Source organism: Polyodon spathula, chromosome 27 (genome assembly GCF_017654505.1).
Source record: "Polyodon spathula isolate WHYD16114869_AA chromosome 27, ASM1765450v1, whole genome shotgun sequence".
In the NCBI taxonomy this organism is placed as follows: Eukaryota; Metazoa; Chordata; class Actinopteri; order Acipenseriformes; family Polyodontidae; genus Polyodon; species Polyodon spathula.
Window position 1 is genome coordinate 7417417 of NC_054560.1, and position 17579 is coordinate 7434995.

At 40.6% G+C, this 17579-nt stretch overlaps 2 protein-coding genes across 10 annotated transcripts in view; both read left to right on the forward strand.

The window, feature by feature from the left end:
* The window catches only part of LOC121301234 (unconventional myosin-IXb-like), a 54385-nt gene extending 50533 nt beyond the window's left edge, over nucleotides 1-3852 (forward strand). For 7 of the 9 annotated variants that reach the window (XM_041230386.1, XM_041230388.1, XM_041230390.1 and 4 more), the window contains one exon: nucleotides 112-3852. In XM_041230386.1, coding sequence (XP_041086320.1) covers nucleotides 112-545 — 434 coding nt within the window. In that variant the 3' untranslated portion in view covers nucleotides 546-3852. The remainder of the gene's footprint in view (nucleotides 1-111) is intronic. The other 2 variants (XM_041230393.1, XM_041230394.1) reach the window with 1 other exon arrangement.
* A 2002-nt stretch (nucleotides 3853-5854) lies between these two features.
* The window catches only part of LOC121301192 (hippocampus abundant transcript 1 protein-like), a 12538-nt gene continuing 813 nt past the window's right edge, over nucleotides 5855-17579 (forward strand). Inside the window, exons 1-12 of the mRNA XM_041230334.1 lie at nucleotides 5855-6060; nucleotides 9533-9628; nucleotides 11570-11632; nucleotides 12247-12374; nucleotides 12775-12889; nucleotides 13213-13431; nucleotides 13791-13904; nucleotides 15480-15551; nucleotides 15957-16069; nucleotides 16354-16451; nucleotides 16924-17090; nucleotides 17490-17577. Of these exons, the coding sequence (XP_041086268.1) occupies nucleotides 5977-6060; nucleotides 9533-9628; nucleotides 11570-11632; nucleotides 12247-12374; nucleotides 12775-12889; nucleotides 13213-13431; nucleotides 13791-13904; nucleotides 15480-15551; nucleotides 15957-16069; nucleotides 16354-16451; nucleotides 16924-17090; nucleotides 17490-17577 (1357 nt within the window). The 5' untranslated portion in view covers nucleotides 5855-5976. The remainder of the gene's footprint in view (nucleotides 6061-9532; nucleotides 9629-11569; nucleotides 11633-12246; nucleotides 12375-12774; nucleotides 12890-13212; nucleotides 13432-13790; nucleotides 13905-15479; nucleotides 15552-15956; nucleotides 16070-16353; nucleotides 16452-16923; nucleotides 17091-17489; nucleotides 17578-17579) is intronic.

Sequence of the window (17579 nt, forward strand, 5' to 3'; positions counted from 1 at the left end):
TATGTGTGTGTAGAGAGAGAGAGAGATACATTTAGGTGTCATATGACTGACAGTCAATAACTAATATACTTTGTCTGCTTTCTCAAACAAATCTCTTCTACACTTTTTCAGGACCTGCAAAGCATTTAGGAAAACAGAAATCGCACCCCATTGCCAAGCCTCCCAGGTCCTTCCTGCACGATGCCAGAGTGCGGCTGGTGCAGTTAAACTCTAGCCTCCCCCTGCACACGGTACAATCCCCTTCTGTCACTCTGCACAGCGCCAAGGTGCCCCGGCGCGCCCCGACCATTCCCACCTCCAATATCAAACTGTCCCCCAGCATCCTGCCCCTCACCAGCTCCCAGACCCTGCCTGTCCGCAGCGCCGTCGTCCTGCGTCTGGCAAAGGGACGAGAGCAGCCAGCGCGGCGCAAAGACAGCATCCAGTCTGTGTACGTCGTCCCAGGACAGGACCCCTGCCCAGCCCAGCCCAGCCCCGATGACTGCCATCCCAGCGGCAGGGTCAGCAGGAGGTTCTCCGATCCCGACATTCCCTACACTGACTGACTCCCAACAGGAGCTCCATTACTGTTGGCATGGCTACACAGGAGATGACAGCAGTTCAGTCTCACTTCCGTTGAGAGGGAGTGAAGCAGCAAGACTGTCTCACGAAGCACTTTTCTATGTTAGTTGATTTTTTTGTCTGAATGTTGTTCCTTTTTTGTATTAATATTTTTATACTTTTTTTATTGTCTCAGAAAACAGGAATTATTATAAAACATGGAGCAATCTTGTGTATTTTTGAAAGGGGACTACATTTTAATCTATGATGTAAATCTGGCTCTTTACACCATTCCCTGCTGCCTTCTCTGTGCTGTCAGATAGGACCAAAGGAGTAACCGGACTCCCGTCTTCAAATTGTGCCTTATTTTTTCTTCAGAATTATTATACAATGCATGACTGTTTTATTTTCTTTTTTAATGGGTTAACTAAGGTTTTAAACTGGTTTGTGTGAATTTACAGGAAAGTGGACCAAATATTAAGTATTTCAATGGTGCCTAAACTTTGGGACTATACCCCCACTTTCTTAATGCCTGTACATAAAAACATTTTGCATTCTGGGTTTTCCTTTTAACAGGGACCATTAACTCTCTTTCTCTGTAACCTGCAGCCTTTTTTTTTTTTTTTAATAGGGCTTAGCACTGCAGTTTGTTTTTGTTGTAAAGTATGCACCTGTCAAGACCGGTGCTGCTTATTTTCCAAGGTAGAAAGAGGACGTCAACTTTTTTCCCATTAACAAAAGCTAAACCTGCCCCTCCATTTTATTATTTTGGTCTCATGGGGTTTCCTGTTATGAATGCAGAAACCACACAGTAAGAACAATTAAAGGGTGATGGATGCCAGCCCTTGATTGTGTACTGTATTAGCTAGGTGCTGGAGTGGAAGCATTCTGAAGAGATGGGGTGGTCTGTAGATTATGTTGGCTCAGTCTAGAAATGAGCAGTACAGTGGTAAGTATCCCTGCACCCCAGATTTTTTTTTTTTTTTTTTTTTTTTAATTGTAGTAGAATCATGGTTTCATTTCTACTACGACAGAAGCATCGCCCCTCAGAAATAGGAATATACAGCACAGGGGTGGTAATTGGAGAAATAAAGTCGTTACATCCCCTTTCTGCCTGGAAGCTTAGCACAGGTAACGGTGAAACTAGAATGTGGTATGCACTGCTCCAGGGCTTAAGGGATGGGGAGGTGGGGAAGCTAGGCTGATACTGCTAGAAAATGACAAGTGGGGAAAATGTGTTGGACTGCACAGCCGTGTAAAGATGTGACGCTGTGCAGTACGGTGCTCCTTCATCAGAGCTACGCAGCTCCATTCTGCCGCTGCTGCTTCCCATGCCATACGCCCCTCCAGCGCCTGCAGAGATTCAGTGTTCACCTTCTGATGTATAATCAACACAAAATCTCCTTAGCTGAAAGCATGCCACAGAGAGCTTGCCAACCACCATGCGAGGGGGGCTCAGAATTATTGTGTCTCCATTTAAAATAGCCCAAAAAATATCATTAGGGATGATGCATTAAGCATCACACCTACCCATAATGGTAATAGAGTATACCTGTATACACAGGCCAATTCCCAAATTAGTGTTGCATGCACCCTGTCTCGGCCTAGTGCGCACACATCTGCCCATGTTAATGTGTGCTAATTTTAATGTTTGCATAATGTATATAAACTCTTACTGAGCCTGTCAGAATCATAGTGGAATATTGGAATGTATGTTGGGAAACATTAGAGGGTATAATGTACTTTCTTTTTTTTTTTTTTTTAATTGAATGTAAATATTAAAAAAAAAGTTTAGAAACTACAAGAAGATAATCCTAGTAATTTCAGCTGGACTAAAACCGAAGTTGCTTTGTTTTTCTGAAGGTGTCAAGGGCCTCCTTGGATCTACAGCAATGACGGGTTCCACTACAGTGTGTAAGCAGGTTGTCGTAGTAGCCCCTATTCCAAAGTGATCTTGCACGTCATTATCGCGTTGGGATATCCTTTGCCCCCTTTGTGACAGAGGCAGTGTTTGCAAGTTTGAATTGAATTAAAAGCTCTATTTATAATACATATTTCATTTGTCTATTATTATTATTATTATTATTATTATTATTATTATGCTCTTTTTTTTTAAAGCAAGGAACCACTGAGCTTTCAAATGCCATTCTCATTGGAAGAAGCCTCTAATGCAGTCCTCCTGACTTTTGAGTGCACTAACTAACTTGCAACACTGGTGCTCCTGTCATGGGACTGCATATGCATCTCTCTCTGCATCCTCACTGCTGTAATTGATCAGTTACAAGTAGTGTCTCCCTGTAAAAGTAAACTGCAAACTAATGTTCTAATAGTGGAGAAGTCTGTATGACAGCAATTAACCTTTACCCCCTGTATGCAGCAGTTTCCAATACTACATGCATGCAAACTAGAGTTATACAATTTCAACACATGCATATTACATTAATCTGTCCAATCTGTACACTTGATATGATATTTCATGCAGAAGGCTGTGCAGGTTCGTGGCATTGTATAGTTGCTAGTAGGAGACTGCCAACCATGGTAGTTGCAAGTAAAGGTGAAGGAATTAGTCACTCAGACGCCTTGATTGATAAAATACTGTTGTGTTGGTTTTTTTTGGGGGGGTGCTTTGTAGCACTAAGCTCTCTGGACCAAATCCTTCATATGCAATGCAAGAATGTATTGTATAACTTTTTGGAAGTTTCCATTTTAGATGCAGGGGTGTGTTCTCTTTCTTGTGTGTAACTGTTGAGTCGTGTGCCTGTGTAGGTCTGCTCTCCCTATTTTAATTTGTTGGTTATCATGTGCGATCAAGTGTACTGTACAGCGAGGTGTATGAAAGCTGGAGAGAGAAGTTTTCTACTCTATTTTTATATGACTCTTACCACTCATGAAGTACATGGATGCTTTTGTAAGAATGATCTTGTGATGTATTCCGTATTTCAGGATACAATGTTTTAAAAAAAAAAAAAAAAAAAAAAAAAAAAAGAAAAAGAAAAAAAAGAAATACTTACTCCCAGGGGCAACTTAACTGTACTGAAGCCTGAATTACACACAGGCAATTAAAGTGCAGAAATATCTTTTGATGCAGTACTTTGGGTGCATGAAACCTTTTTTTTTTTTTTTTCAGCGAGAGAAAGCAGGTTGAAAGGGATGTTGACCACCTTTTTATAAAGCCAGATTTATGTTTTTTGTTTTCATTTCAAAGAGTAAAACGGTCCAAGCAGGATGCAATTGTTGATCTATTGTCCATCTTTTTACCTGTATATTTCTGTTTTTATTTCACTTAAATATATTTATGCAAGGTTATACACACACGTGTGTTTCTTGCCTTGTTCACTTGCATTGTCATTTAAACTTAAAAAAAAAAAAAAAAAATGCTGATTCAGGAATGGAAATTAGACTTAGGCATAGCAGTTTGCTCCATTCCTGGTTTTACTGCGAGTTTAAGACACACCTGAGCTGGTTCCGTATACACTGTGACTTATGAAGCTCTCAGTAAAACCTGGAATGGGTGAAACTGCTATGCAATAGGAGTCGTATTTCCATCCCTGTGGTTTTCACAAAGCAGGTGTACATTGTAATGCTACGTATGTAATAAACTGTGTGTGTAGTGCAAGAGGTGATAAACATTCTACAGTATGTGATGACAGTCTATTGAAACTGAGCAATCTATCATAAAGGTTTATTATAATGCCCAATTCTTTATTTTTTTTAATCCCTTAATTAAGGTACACAAGGAATTGAGCGCTTGTTGTTCAAACCGGTTTCTTAAAATACATTTGAGAGCGACTCGGATATCACGAGTAGGAAACAACTGTAAACAGGTCCGCCCTTTCAGTACATTTTTAAACCCTGTTTTGTCCACCTCGTTTCAAACAAAGTTAACAACTTGTCGGAGACAGGTGTCCCGTCTATCTTTTTAAAGGGTTAAATGGCAGAATTCTTATTGGACTTTTTAGCAATAAATAAAATTCTCACACTGATTTGCATCGGTTTATTTTACGATTAAATGTTATTGTAACCCGTGTCTGGCAAAAGCAACTGGGAGCGGGGGCAACGATGGCTTGTGAAGGTGGGGGTTTCAGCTGCATCACACAAAGACTGCACGGGTCTATGAAAACTCACACAGATGTTTGCTCTGACTGGGCCATGCTGTTGATTTTGTTTAAATGCTCCTGGCTTATGTAAGTAACAGGCACAATCCGTTTGTAAACATTGGTGGATGTACTATTGATGGGAACAAAAGCAGCTGTAAGTTTCCACACACAGAGATATGGGCAGCGTTGTCTTAATCCTTAAACTGGTGCCAGAAAATTGCTGCTATTCAGAACTCTTCTATGAAGAAGAGTCACTGAGAATTGGATCCAATCAAACAAAGCAAAAGTTCCGACTTTCTTAGTATATTGGACAGGTACACCCAGTGTGTTTACAACAGGCGTAATGTTGTCGCTATGACGACAGTTTTCATAGCTGTTGCGCGAAACACTTTGGTGGGAGGGATTCTCTTGTTGACGACCGCGTTATCCAATCACCTGCAGCGTCGTGTCTGTAGAATGTCCGTAGCGGCAAATCAAATGAAAGAATCTGAAGCTGCGGGCGGGGCAGCTTGTCATACGGTTTTGAAATAGGATGCCATGTTTGGTAATGGCATATGTAAAGGTAATAATAATAATAATAATATTAATAATAATAATAATGTTTTATACTTGTGTAAACTTTATGTTAGTTTACCTTTCTTTGACAATAAATCATATATAACTGCAATGAAAACCTACACGGTTTATAGTGTATTCGGAATCATTAATGTGTTAATTATTAAATAAAAACACACACATTTTTTTCTAATATTATACCTTGTTGTATGAGTCAAACATCTCGGATTCATTACTGGTCAGCAGTTGCACATGCGCACTGTATATACTCGGTTTTCCCATTGACAGCTACATTCTATTTTATAGCAAGCGAGTTATTTTCCTGTAACAAACTATTCGGGTATTGGCTTCCACTAAAAGTTTGTGCTAAATGCCATTTGATTGAAATGAAAACCCTTTTTTAACGACAGATGCAGCAACAGCATTACAAATGCACACTTAGCTACAGCGATTTGTGATTACACAGGAGCGTAATCCATTTACCACAACCAACATGGCGGTCTGTAGCTTCAGTGCCACTCAATAAAGCCGACGATTTGCACGAATAACAAACAGTAACGGCCTCTGATAGGCGTAGCTGTCTACCAATCGGACAATGAAACTTTTCCAATCGGCAAGAGGGCCCACCAATCAGATAGAGGCATTGGGTTGAGGTGGGCGGGTCTCTGTGTCTTTCGGGAAGATGAGGCTTGCTAAGGTAGAAAGATCGTTTCAATAATTTACGATTTTGAAGGCAGAAGGTGAGCGCTTCTTTACTTTACTGAAGAATGGATGCAAGTTTACAATGACAGGAGACAAGAAGAAGAAAAAGCGGCTGGCCCGCAGCAATCTGCTGGCCAAGAAAATAGTTATAAAAGATGGAGTGACTGTGAGTTCAGTATTTATTTATTTATGTGTTAAGCAGTACATTGTGTTGGTCGGTTGCACACTTTGTGTTATCGTTGTTTTTTTAGTTAGGTGGTGTGTGTCTATCTATCTGTCTATCTGTCTATCTATCTATCTATCTATCTATCTATCTATATATATATATATATAGACTGTACTTTTACTGTAAAATGTAATTGAAATAAAATGTTCAAAGGACCGCTAACACTGACCAAAAACAAGTTTATTTTTTATAGCATGAATGTATTTGAACTTTTTAAATGAGAATTAACGCCATAACACCGGTTCCAATATCGTAAACGTATTAAAATAGTGATATAAAACGAAGTCATTTTTACGTCATAAGTGTTTGAACGATGTCGTAATAGGTCTGGTGTTGTCTTATATTAAATATACTGATATGGAAATGATTTGAAAAAAATCTATCCGGCTAGCGATCTAGCAATCTCACATTGCGATTGTTATGCGGTGGGTAACGTTTATAACTCCAGTTACAGAAGTGCAGTAGTTTTCCCTAAAGTGAGTCATTTGGATTATGAATTGGTTTTAAAAAATCAATCAATCAATCAATAAAAATCAGTAACGTTATGCTGCTGTGGTGTTATTTTACGGTACGCGTTAAAAAGTGCTACACGGTGTACTGCGCTTGCCCGGGCATGCTCAAATGATTGTATCTCAGAAAACAAGGAAACGCCCACTGGAAAGGGGTATGGTGTACAGAGTTTGGCCCTTTTTAAAAGTTCTTTTATTTTCACAGTTCAGCAGATGTGACTTTAACTGATGGGCAACACATTGGGCTGTCTAATAATAAATTAATGACAGTTCTTCACCCTGCATGTCTTAACATGTTGTTTTAACATTTATTATTCCTTCAGTTTTTTTTTTTTTTTTTTTTTTTTTTTAATGCAAATGAATGTGTGCTTTGTTAAAGCAAGTCTGGGAAGTGTTGCAACATTTTAAGGATGGATTCCCTGTGAAGCTTCCCCAGCTTTGAAAGGCAGTTGGGGTCGATACTACAGGAGTGATGATGAGCAACACTACTCCGCTTTGGTTTTGATTTTTTCCAGTGAGTCAGACTGCACAGTGGACAGCAGCTGGTTACAGCACAGTGGTGAAGATTTTCAATGTTTAACCAAAGACACATTTGCATTTTAGCATAGACATGGTAAATGATTGTTTTTTTTTTGTTTGTTTGTTTTTGTTTATCAGGGATTGTGCAAGGATTAGGGGAGGCAATTAGGTCAATTAGAATTTAACTTTACTTTGACATTCAACTGTGATCGAAAGTTGTGGTGCAGGGATGGTAGAAAGACTCCCATTGCGTAGTATTTTGATCCATTCCTGGTTTTACTATACTAACCCTAATCAAGCTTGTAATAAAACCAGGAATGGATGACACTGCTGTGCAATAGGAGTCTTCTTTCCGTCCCTGTGGTGTTCCTGTGCTGCAGGGGACTCTGGAACATAAAGGACATGAAGGAGATTGTTTGTTAATTAAGAACATATATTTAATAAAGGTCCATTAGAAACCTTTAGCGTATAGGCTAATTGTTTATTAAGAAAAAAAAAAATATATATATATATATATATATATATATATATATATATATATATATATATATATATATATATATATATATATATATATAATGAATGAGAGATTGCAGTAGCTGAGTCGCTAAGTCAGAGTATTTGAGTAAACATGTATTTTTGTTAAAACTTGCTGTAATTGTGTCCGTGCCACTAGCTGTCTGCTGAGGGCATGTGAAAGGACTTGTGCATTTTGCAGCACTTCAGAATCAATTGAACTGAACTGCTACCGGTGTGTGTTCATGGATTTTAACAAAGCAACAGTTTAATTGTCTTCCTTGATGCTGCAACTCAGCAGTGAGCAGCTATTATTATGGTATGAGCAGGGTGTCCTGGCTGGGTACAGACAGAAAGCAACAACAGCAGCATGGTGGGCTCGTTAACCCACGGGGTACAAAACAGCCCTGAATGTACTAGCGCTGTGCCCAACTACAGCACAGCTCGGCTGATCCAGTTCTGAATGAGGACCTGCTATTTACAGCTGCTGTTTACCACCCGAGTGCCAAGTATCCCTGATGTAATCAGTGCTTTTATTGCCATAGCTTCCCTGCCCTTGTTTCTATACCACACAAAACTCGACCCAATTGGAATTTCATGTTTTCAGCTGTCTAAAAAAATGAATATTTAAACATTCCTCTTGAAATAATATTCATACGTGGTCTGGGTACTTGATCCTGATAACCAGACCTAGCATCGTTACAAGTGTAATTTGTAATTATTGGCAATTGCAATGCTGTTGGAATTGCTATTGATCCTTGGCACGTCTTAAATGTAATTCTACCATATCGTTGATTGATGACAGTTCAATTACGCATGTATTGTCATTCGATCATTAGTCTTGTGTTTTCAATAACTTTTGGTTACCCCCATTTGTTTAAAAAAAAAAAAAAAAAAGTAATTAATGTTTCTGGATTTGTACATTCTGTATACTTCTGCACTATAGTTCTTCTGAACAGAATGACATACAAGTGCTCAGTAAACAAAATCACGAGAAAATAACTCCAACATATCCCTGGATACATTTCCATTATCATCTGGTTTGCATTCAGTTTAGTGTATGTGTCAAACCCTTGACTCATTCCATAAATAAGCTGTACCCCCCCTGTATATGTATTAGGAGGATTTTGACTGTGAGGTCACCTCATTTGTGGAGCTGCCCAGTAAAAACAGAATCCTGCCAGTTTAGTTGACGGAGAGACTGAAATAAGGCTTCAGGGCAGGAGCCACTTGTGTGCCCCGCAGCCAGAACTATCGTCTGGGAATGTAAACAAACTGGACAGCCATCTGTGTGATGTGCAAACAATGGCAAGGTGACAGCGAGACACTAACACCTTTGTTTTCGAATGTCTGAGATTACATTGTATGGTTCTTTGTGTTTAGGCAGCTGGTATTCATGCAGACAGTGTGTCTCTTACAGCACATTCCTCAAGTGATCTTTGTGTTTGAATGTAATATTATAATATAAAACAAAACGGTCCTACTGGAAGCAGCTACTTTGGAGTGTGGTTTAGCCAGATTTGTTAAATTAGTTTATGAATTTTAGTTTACTCTACAGTGTACGAATATGAATAAATCAGGAGACAAAGATACAAGAACTTGCACCAGATCAGCAACAACCAAGCTGGATTACATGTTTTATATAACACACACACACACACACACACACACATCTTGTATACTACCCTGCTAAAAACACCCTATTGAGGTGTATTACTGGTATATGAAATACTAACCCAAGTATACAGTTCACCTCCTATCAGACAGACATTCTCACAGTCTGTGCTATCGTAAAAATGTCGATGCCACCCAGTAGCTGATTTTAAAGAATTAATGCTGTCCTGTTTTTATTTTTTCTCTCTTTGCAGCCACAAGGGATAGGAGAGCCCAGTGTCTACCATGCTGTGGTCGTCATCTTCCTTGAGTTCTTTGCCTGGGGATTGCTTACGACCCCTATGCTTGCTGTAAGTCCTGTAATCCTGTGTGCACGGCTGCTTCACACAATGCACCTTGCATGCATTAGTGCACTAAACGTTTGCTCTTCGATGCCATAAAGCCATTTAAAATAATATACAGATTCAGAGGTGGAAACAAGACTCCTATTGCATGGCAGTTTCGCCCATTTCAGATTTCAGTACAGGCTTGATTAGCCACAGTGTAAAGGTATGAAGCTCAGGTGTGTCTTATTAAACCTGTAATAAAACCAGGAATGGAGCAGACTGCTATGTAATGGGAGTCTTCTTTCCATCCCTGTCTGGTTTGAGCCCTTGTTGTGGTTGAAGGGATATTGATGTGCAGCATCTGGGTCTAATGATTAGTAGATGTTGGTAAGTCATCTGTAAGAAATGTAAGTTTGTTTTGAGTATGAATCATAAGGAGGTGCAGATTAGTAACAGAAAGGCGTTCCTGTTTTTTTTTTTTTTTTTTGTGGATGTGGCTGTCGTTGGGTTGTCTAGACAACCAGTAAACTTGCCGTACGGATTCATTATTTCCTGCAGTCGGGACAGAGAAGACAGCAAGTTTGAAACGATATTCTGCGATCATTTGCTTTCTTTAAGCCTTTTCATTAGTGAGGTAGAGGTTTCCTGTTCTAGCACCAGCTTTGATGAAATAATTAATAACGAACAAAAGCAAGTTTGTTAATTTGCCACTTCCTTGGCGAACAAAGAGCCAAGCAAATCGCCTCTCAAGCTCAATCAAAAGTAAAGGTGACAGCAAAATAATAATAAAAAACCACTGTGACACATATTTAAACTCATGATTTTTATTATCAATAAACTTGAGCCTGGCTCTTACCAGTGAACCGGGAGAGAATTTTGAATGCCATATACCAGATTCTGTCCAGTCCCACTCAAGGATAAAAGGCACCTTTATGTACACAGAAGATTTGGATCCCTGTTCTCATTGGAGAACTTTGAATGGCTGAGCTTTTAAGAGTTTTTCCAAGTGGTGCTCCACGTTATTGCATCCCTTGACAGGAAGTATCAACACTATTGCCAGGGCTTGGACATTACAGTACATTCTGTCTTCCATTAGGCGTGTTGCAATTTGCCAACTTCAATTTAAACGGTTGCTTACCTGTGCAATGATTGCAAAGCTAAAGATGCTTGGCTTTAGAGCTGTGTAAAGTAGTTTTTGGTCCGGTTTGGTCTTGCCTTGCAAACACTCAGTCAATCAATCAATCAGTTCCTTTATTTAATCAGGTAAAAACCAGCTGAGAACAGGTTCTCATTTACAATGGGGACCTGACATTTTAAGGTGGACATCTTTCTAATAGGTTTTACAGCAACCTTGCAAAGTGGCTTGCTGATTTTTCTGTATATTTTGTTTTATACTTTATGGACATTGGTCCTTTATTTCACTGTCTGATCTGCACATCAGAAAAATCGTGAAATATAAAAACCCTATAGAATGAACACATTTTGCTCCATGAAGTCGAATGAAACCTGCTGATGTGTTAACGTATTGAATTACGCACCGCTTTGCAGTATTCCATGTGCTTAGCGAAAAACTGACAAATTGAAAGATGTGACATTTCAAAACCTCATGAAATAGTACGGTACTACTGTTATGATATCTACTGCAATATCATTTTGTAGCTTCTTTTATTACATGATAAGTAAAAGATCTAAATGAAGTTTTATTGTTTAATTGCGTTCTGTCTCAATTAAAAAATTCAGGGTGATGCAAAACTTTTGGCCACAGCTGTACAGTACAGTAGGGATACAATTTACTATCGGCATGGACAGACTGAATTCTGGAATCGGGAATTATCTAAGGAGCACAGTTATCTATATTCTTTTAGAAGAAAACTGCTTTTGTTAGTCTTTGACATTCCAGGTTCTCCCGGAGAAATGTCATTGAATATAATCCTGTATTTTTTCCCTCTGTTGCCCTTTTCACAGGCGTTACATCAGACTTTCCCACAGCACACGTTTCTAATGAACGGGCTTATTCATGGCGTTAAGGTAAGATAAGAACCATGTTTAGATAAGCACACAAAGGAATGGTATATTTCCATGTCTGTCTGGCACCTATCAAAGGCAATTGAAGGAGTATATCAGTAGCATATGTATACTTGTTTATCTTGTTTATCTCAAGCTTTATGATTGTAGTTATACAGACTATACAGTTATGCAAAAAAAAAAAAAAAAATTGAATAATTGATATTTTCAAAACACTTTTTAAATTAAGTGACAGCATTGTAATTAGTAAGCGGCAAACAACCACACCTGTTGAATTGGAGAAATAGTGCAAATGTGCAGATTTTCCTGTTGGAGCTGAAAGGTCTCTTTATCCCTTTTCAAGAAAGGTTAGGAAAGCTGACCGCTCTAGAATTAATTTCTGTGTCTCTGTTTGTCGAATCCAGTTTCCAGTTGAGTCATAGCGCTAATCGTTGAGAGGAGATCAGAGAGATCACTAGCAGTGTTTCACTCTACTGTGCTATGGGCCTTGTGGCACAATACAAACGATGCCTGCCTGTATTGAGCTGCAATATAGATTGCATAGACACAGCATCACGATTCCTGAATACGGAATGAATCGTTGCACCCCTAATTATCACTTCTCTCTCTCCGTGAAGGGGCTGCTGTCGTTCCTGAGCGCCCCTCTGATTGGGGCTCTCTCGGACGTGTGGGGTCGGAAGTCCTTCCTGTTGCTGACTGTGTTCTTCACCTGCGCCCCGATACCTCTCATGCAGATCAGCCCTTGGTGAGCCTCGCAGTCACGCTGTCATTTCATTGCCCCTATTATTGCTGCTAGGACTGTGCTTGGATAGCTTCAACAGAGCAGGCTGTGTGTGTACATGTTGGCTCTAAAATGTAACTTTTTTATTTTCACATAAACAAATGCAGTGCAAGTCACTTCACCTCCTTGTGCTCCATCCTGCGGATGAGGTGTTAAATCAATGTCCTATTTTAAGTGACTCTGGGTATAATGCACAGTTCACAGCCTGCCTCTGTAAATCACTTTGTGATGGTGGTCCACTATGAAAGAAGCTGTTTAAAAATAGATATTATTAGAATATAATATACAGTGTTAACAAAACCCTGCCACCCCTTGCACATGGATTAAAAGCCTGATGTGTTCATGCATGTTTGCTTCCCCCCAGGTGGTACTTTGCAGTGATCTCAATGTCTGGAGTCTTCGCTGTCACATTCTCAGTGATATTTGCCTATGTCGCTGACATCACCCAGGAGCATGAGAGGAGCACTGCCTACGGCCTGGTAAGAACTGCTCTTGCATTTGCATTTTGTTTGCATTAAATTAAATAAGAGGGTTGTGTGTGTGTGTGTGTGTTTTTTTTTTTTTTTTATAATTTGGTTCCAGTGAGAGAAGCCTATTTGAAATCCACTCTAGAGGTTTGTTCTTGTTTATAGGGATGTCCTTAAAGCACCATGTAAAGCTTGTGACAAGTTGAGCCCCCCCACCACATCCATGCACCATACAACAACAGTGCCTTTGAGTTAGCATTTTTATTTTCTCTACAGTTCCACGTGATGCTTGATGACCTCCCGTGGCACTTTGTAACGTTCCGGTTTTCTTCCAGGTGTCGGCCACGTTTGCAGCAAGCCTGGTAACCAGCCCGGCGATCGGCGCCTACCTGTCTCGCGAATACGGTGATACTGTCGTTGTGATCCTGGCTACCGCCATCGCCCTGCTGGACATCTGCTTCATCCTGCTGGCGGTGCCGGAGTCCCTGCCCGAGAAGATGCGCCCGGCCTCCTGGGGAGCACCCATCTCCTGGGAACAGGCAGACCCCTTCGCTGTGAGAGCTCTTCTAACATCACCTCGCAGACAGCTGTGGCCAAAAGTTTTGCATCCCCCAATAGAATTAACAAATTTTGCTTCATAAAATGGTGGGGGTGTTCTTGTTACAAAACTGTTTTGAAACTTGATCAGATTTGATCAAACAAAGTACCCGAGTTATGCAAGATTTTAAATATTTAATACTTTAGCCCTTTGATGTTGAAATCGTGTGGGGAGTAGCTCATTTAGTTATATAGAAGAGCCAGAGTTAAAGGATTGGAAATCTCTTTCATATGACCTATCTCCAGGTTAGGGTTGCAGTCTGGAATGTTAATTCTGTATTGCGCTGACTGTGTATCAATTCCTTTCCCTCCCCAGTCTCTTCGTAAGGTGGGTCAAGACTCGACGGTTCTCCTCATATGTATCACCGTGTTTCTTTCCTACCTTCCTGAAGCCGGACAGTATTCAAGTTTCTTCCTTTACTTGAGACAGGTAATCTAATATTTAACTAGCTCCTTTCTTGCTACACTCACTGGGGGAGTATCCAAAATAACAGCACAGTGGGCAGGTCTGAATACATGAAAAAAAGCTGGCAATTACCTCTGAATATGCCTGTCAGCACCACTGGGATTTAGAGGGCAAACCCGCACACCCTTGTTACTTTCAGAAACTCAGACAATCGTACAAACGTAACTAGAAAGTCGAGTGTCTTGGGATCCACCTGTCAGACATCCCTTTACAGTGATGCAACTCTTCCAGGCTCCAATTCTGTCTGTCTGCCAGTGTCCTGTGCTGTTATCACTACCTGTTATGCTCGTTTTTTTCCCCAAGGTTTAAAACTGTAGTATTCGCTGAGATCTAATTCACTTCAGGTTGTACCGGGAGCAGGGAGAAAACAATAGGGCTCCCCACCTGTTTTGTATAAATAACAAAGCAATCCTACTGAGGGAATTGGAGGTGGGGCTTCCAGCAACAGCTGCCGCTGTGTAATGAACACATTGATCCCTTTGCAGTGTGTTTACAGCAGTTCAGCCTAGACTTCGAAAGGGAGGCTTGAGTGATGGTCAGAGGGAGGGCGGGTGCAAACTGTAGAATCATCTGCTGTACTGCAGTAGAAAAAACAGTGAACGCTTGGTGTGAACAGACCTGTGTGTGTGTAATAAGTATACAAATGTATATTATAATATGTATGTGTTGATATACATGTGTGTGTATCTGTCCTTTTTACATAGATGTTTGGTTATTATGCAAAAAAAAAAAAAGTTATACATTTAACTGGACCATTTTATGGTTTGTTTCACAGACCATGATAAGTTGAAGTGTCAAGATTAGTACTTACTTGCCAGCTGCACTCATACGGTTTAACACATTAATTACTAAATTATGCTTCCTTTGAAAAACTCCAAACACAAGCTGTGTTTACGTAATTTGGTACATTTCATTTAGACTTCATGTTTGCGGTTAGCAAAGTTCTCAAAACAATATTGCTAAAGAGAGTAATGGAGACAGTGGCACTTATCGAGTAAAAGTGCAATAAAAACTTGCTCGTTAAGCAAGAAACAAAGCTCTTAATCCTTCCGAGCGGGGCACCCTCTCAAACTTGTCTTTCCTCGCTGTTTACCGTGCAAGCAGATTCAACTCTTTGTCCAGATGATTGCCATATTTTAACGATGTCTCCGTTTTACACCCTCCCAGCTACTATGCTAGCTACCTGTGCTGGCCTCCAGTAAGGGAAACACAAAGCCCTCCAGCCCCACACAACTCTTGCACAACTCTGAAGGACGATAAAGTTCACTTAAGCAGAGTTCTTCCAAGGTTGGGTGCATTGTTATATATATTCCTGATGATTTTGTAGTTTTGGCTTAAAATAATAAGCAAGTTGACTTTAAATTCAATTCAGTTTTCATTTGCTACACATTGCCAGCTCACCAGGTTTCTCATAATCTCCTCCAGTGGTCTGTTTGCATGCAGTGCAGAGACCCGTCAGTGTGTTCTGAAATGCTATTTTGTCTTGCTGGAGCAGTGTGGCAGTGTGCTTCATGTCCTCTTGCTGTTCTTCATCTCCAGGTAATTGGGTTCACTTCTGAGACGGTGGCTGCATTCATAGCGGTGGTTGGAATCCTCTCTATATTGGCCCAGGTGAGCGCTGCCATGTTTGACAAGCCTGCTGCTGATCTGCCTGCAATCCTCTCTTGTTCGCGTTAAAAGTGCTCAGCAGGTAGATTTAAAAAGTCAAGCCAGTATCGTGTGTTGTACTGAAGAAGGTTGCATGAGCGACAGACATGTCTTTTTTTATTTTGCATTAAGCACTGATGCACTTTGTCTGTTAATCTATATGTCTGGGCAGTCAGATCTTGGATTGGAATCTGTTCATGTGTATGTCCATTGGCTTTGACAGGTCATTTGGTCCCTATTCAGAATTCTCAGTTTTTTAATATTTGTCCAGCCAATCAAAGGTTTTAGTGGCATAACGCAGGCCAATCAGAATGCACACGTGTTCTGCAGTGCAGAAAAAGATGTATTGATTTTGTTTGTTTTTTTTAGACGGTGGTTTTGGGTGTCTTGATGAGATCCATAGGGAACAAAAACACCATTCTTCTGGGCCTGGGGTTCCAGATCCTGCAGCTAGCCTGGTATGGCTTCGGATCCCAGCCTTGGTGAGGAGCACCTCCTGTATTAACAGGCCTTCCCTGCCATAAACTGAATAGCAGGTTAAAACAGCACTGCACCAGTAGAGAGCTGCCATCCTGCTGTGTTGGACTGCTTTCTTTAGATTGCCCACAAGGGGGCAGTCAAGGGTTAACATCTGCTTTATATAGATATAGATATATAGATATATAGATATAAAGATATGAATGAGAGATGTGACTGCAGGGAGGAATAATATAGAATACTGAAATTGTGTACCGAGTGATGGCGTGTTCCGTTCTTTCCCATGCAGGATGATGTGGGCAGCAGGAGCCCTGGCTGCCATGTCCAGCATCACCTTCCCAGCCATCAGTGCTATAGTGTCCAGGAACGCTGACCCTGATCAGCAGGGTAAGAACCATTGTCCTGCACGACGGCTTCCTCGTGGCACAGGTTAAAGTGGTGCAGCGTGACCTGGTGTCAGCGTGCCCTCCCTGCTTTAGAATCCCGGCAGTTCAGGCATGGCTGTAAATTGTGCTTCTGCAAAATGTTGTGCAAGGACCCTTTAACTGATTCACTGCATTTCCACGTGTTGTCTGATAGCAGCATAGCAAGGAAGCACTGTCTGGACTGGTCTCTTTCCTTTTAACATTATATTTACAAGAAATTCAGGATTAAAAAAAAAAAAAATCTGTCCCATGCCCTTTTAAGTGAAATGTAACACTGAAATGAAGTGAAGATTAAAGATCCACTTTGCACATGCTTAAAAAAGAACTTTTTAGAAATGTTTGTAAATGTGTTAAAAACGAGTTAAACACCAGCTCTCGTGTGCAATCGGGAGGGTTGAGTCTGTGTTCCCCTGACCCATGCTTCCTTCCTCCAGGAGTGGTGCAGGGAATGGTCACAGGGATCCGAGGTCTGTGTAACGGTCTGGGGCCGGCTCTCTACGGTTTCGTCTTCTACCTGTTTCACGTGGAGCTCAATGAAATAGATGACAGGGAAAACCTAGACAAAGCTGCCAAAACCAACATGGTCAACCCCACTGATGAGGTAAGGGCTTCCTGTTGTGAAGAGGAGTGGTTTTCAGTTTTGCAGTAGATAAATAACTTAATTCACTTTGATCGAGATCTGTGTTTTGAATGCGGCTGTGTGTTCCAATGTGTTTTTATTTAATATTTCAGTGGCAAGCTTGTAGCTGTGACATCACGAATGGCCTGCAGCAATGGCAGTGTCCATAAAACATAAATGACTTGATTAGTACATGGTTAATAGCACGAGGGACAGAAAACATGATGGTTCTTTGTGGTAACTCAAAAATGGTAAAGACAAAAGCAACTCGGGACTTCGGCTTTCTAATTTTAAGTCTTTCCTCACGCGTTGATTTATTTTTGTGTTGCCTGTTCCTCTCTCTCTTTTTTTATTTATTTGCATTACTTCATCTTCTTTTAGCGTTCCATTATTCCTGGGCCGCCTTTTCTCTTCGGAGCGTGCTCCGTCCTCCTCTCGATCCTGGTTGCCTTGTTTATTCCCGAGCACAGC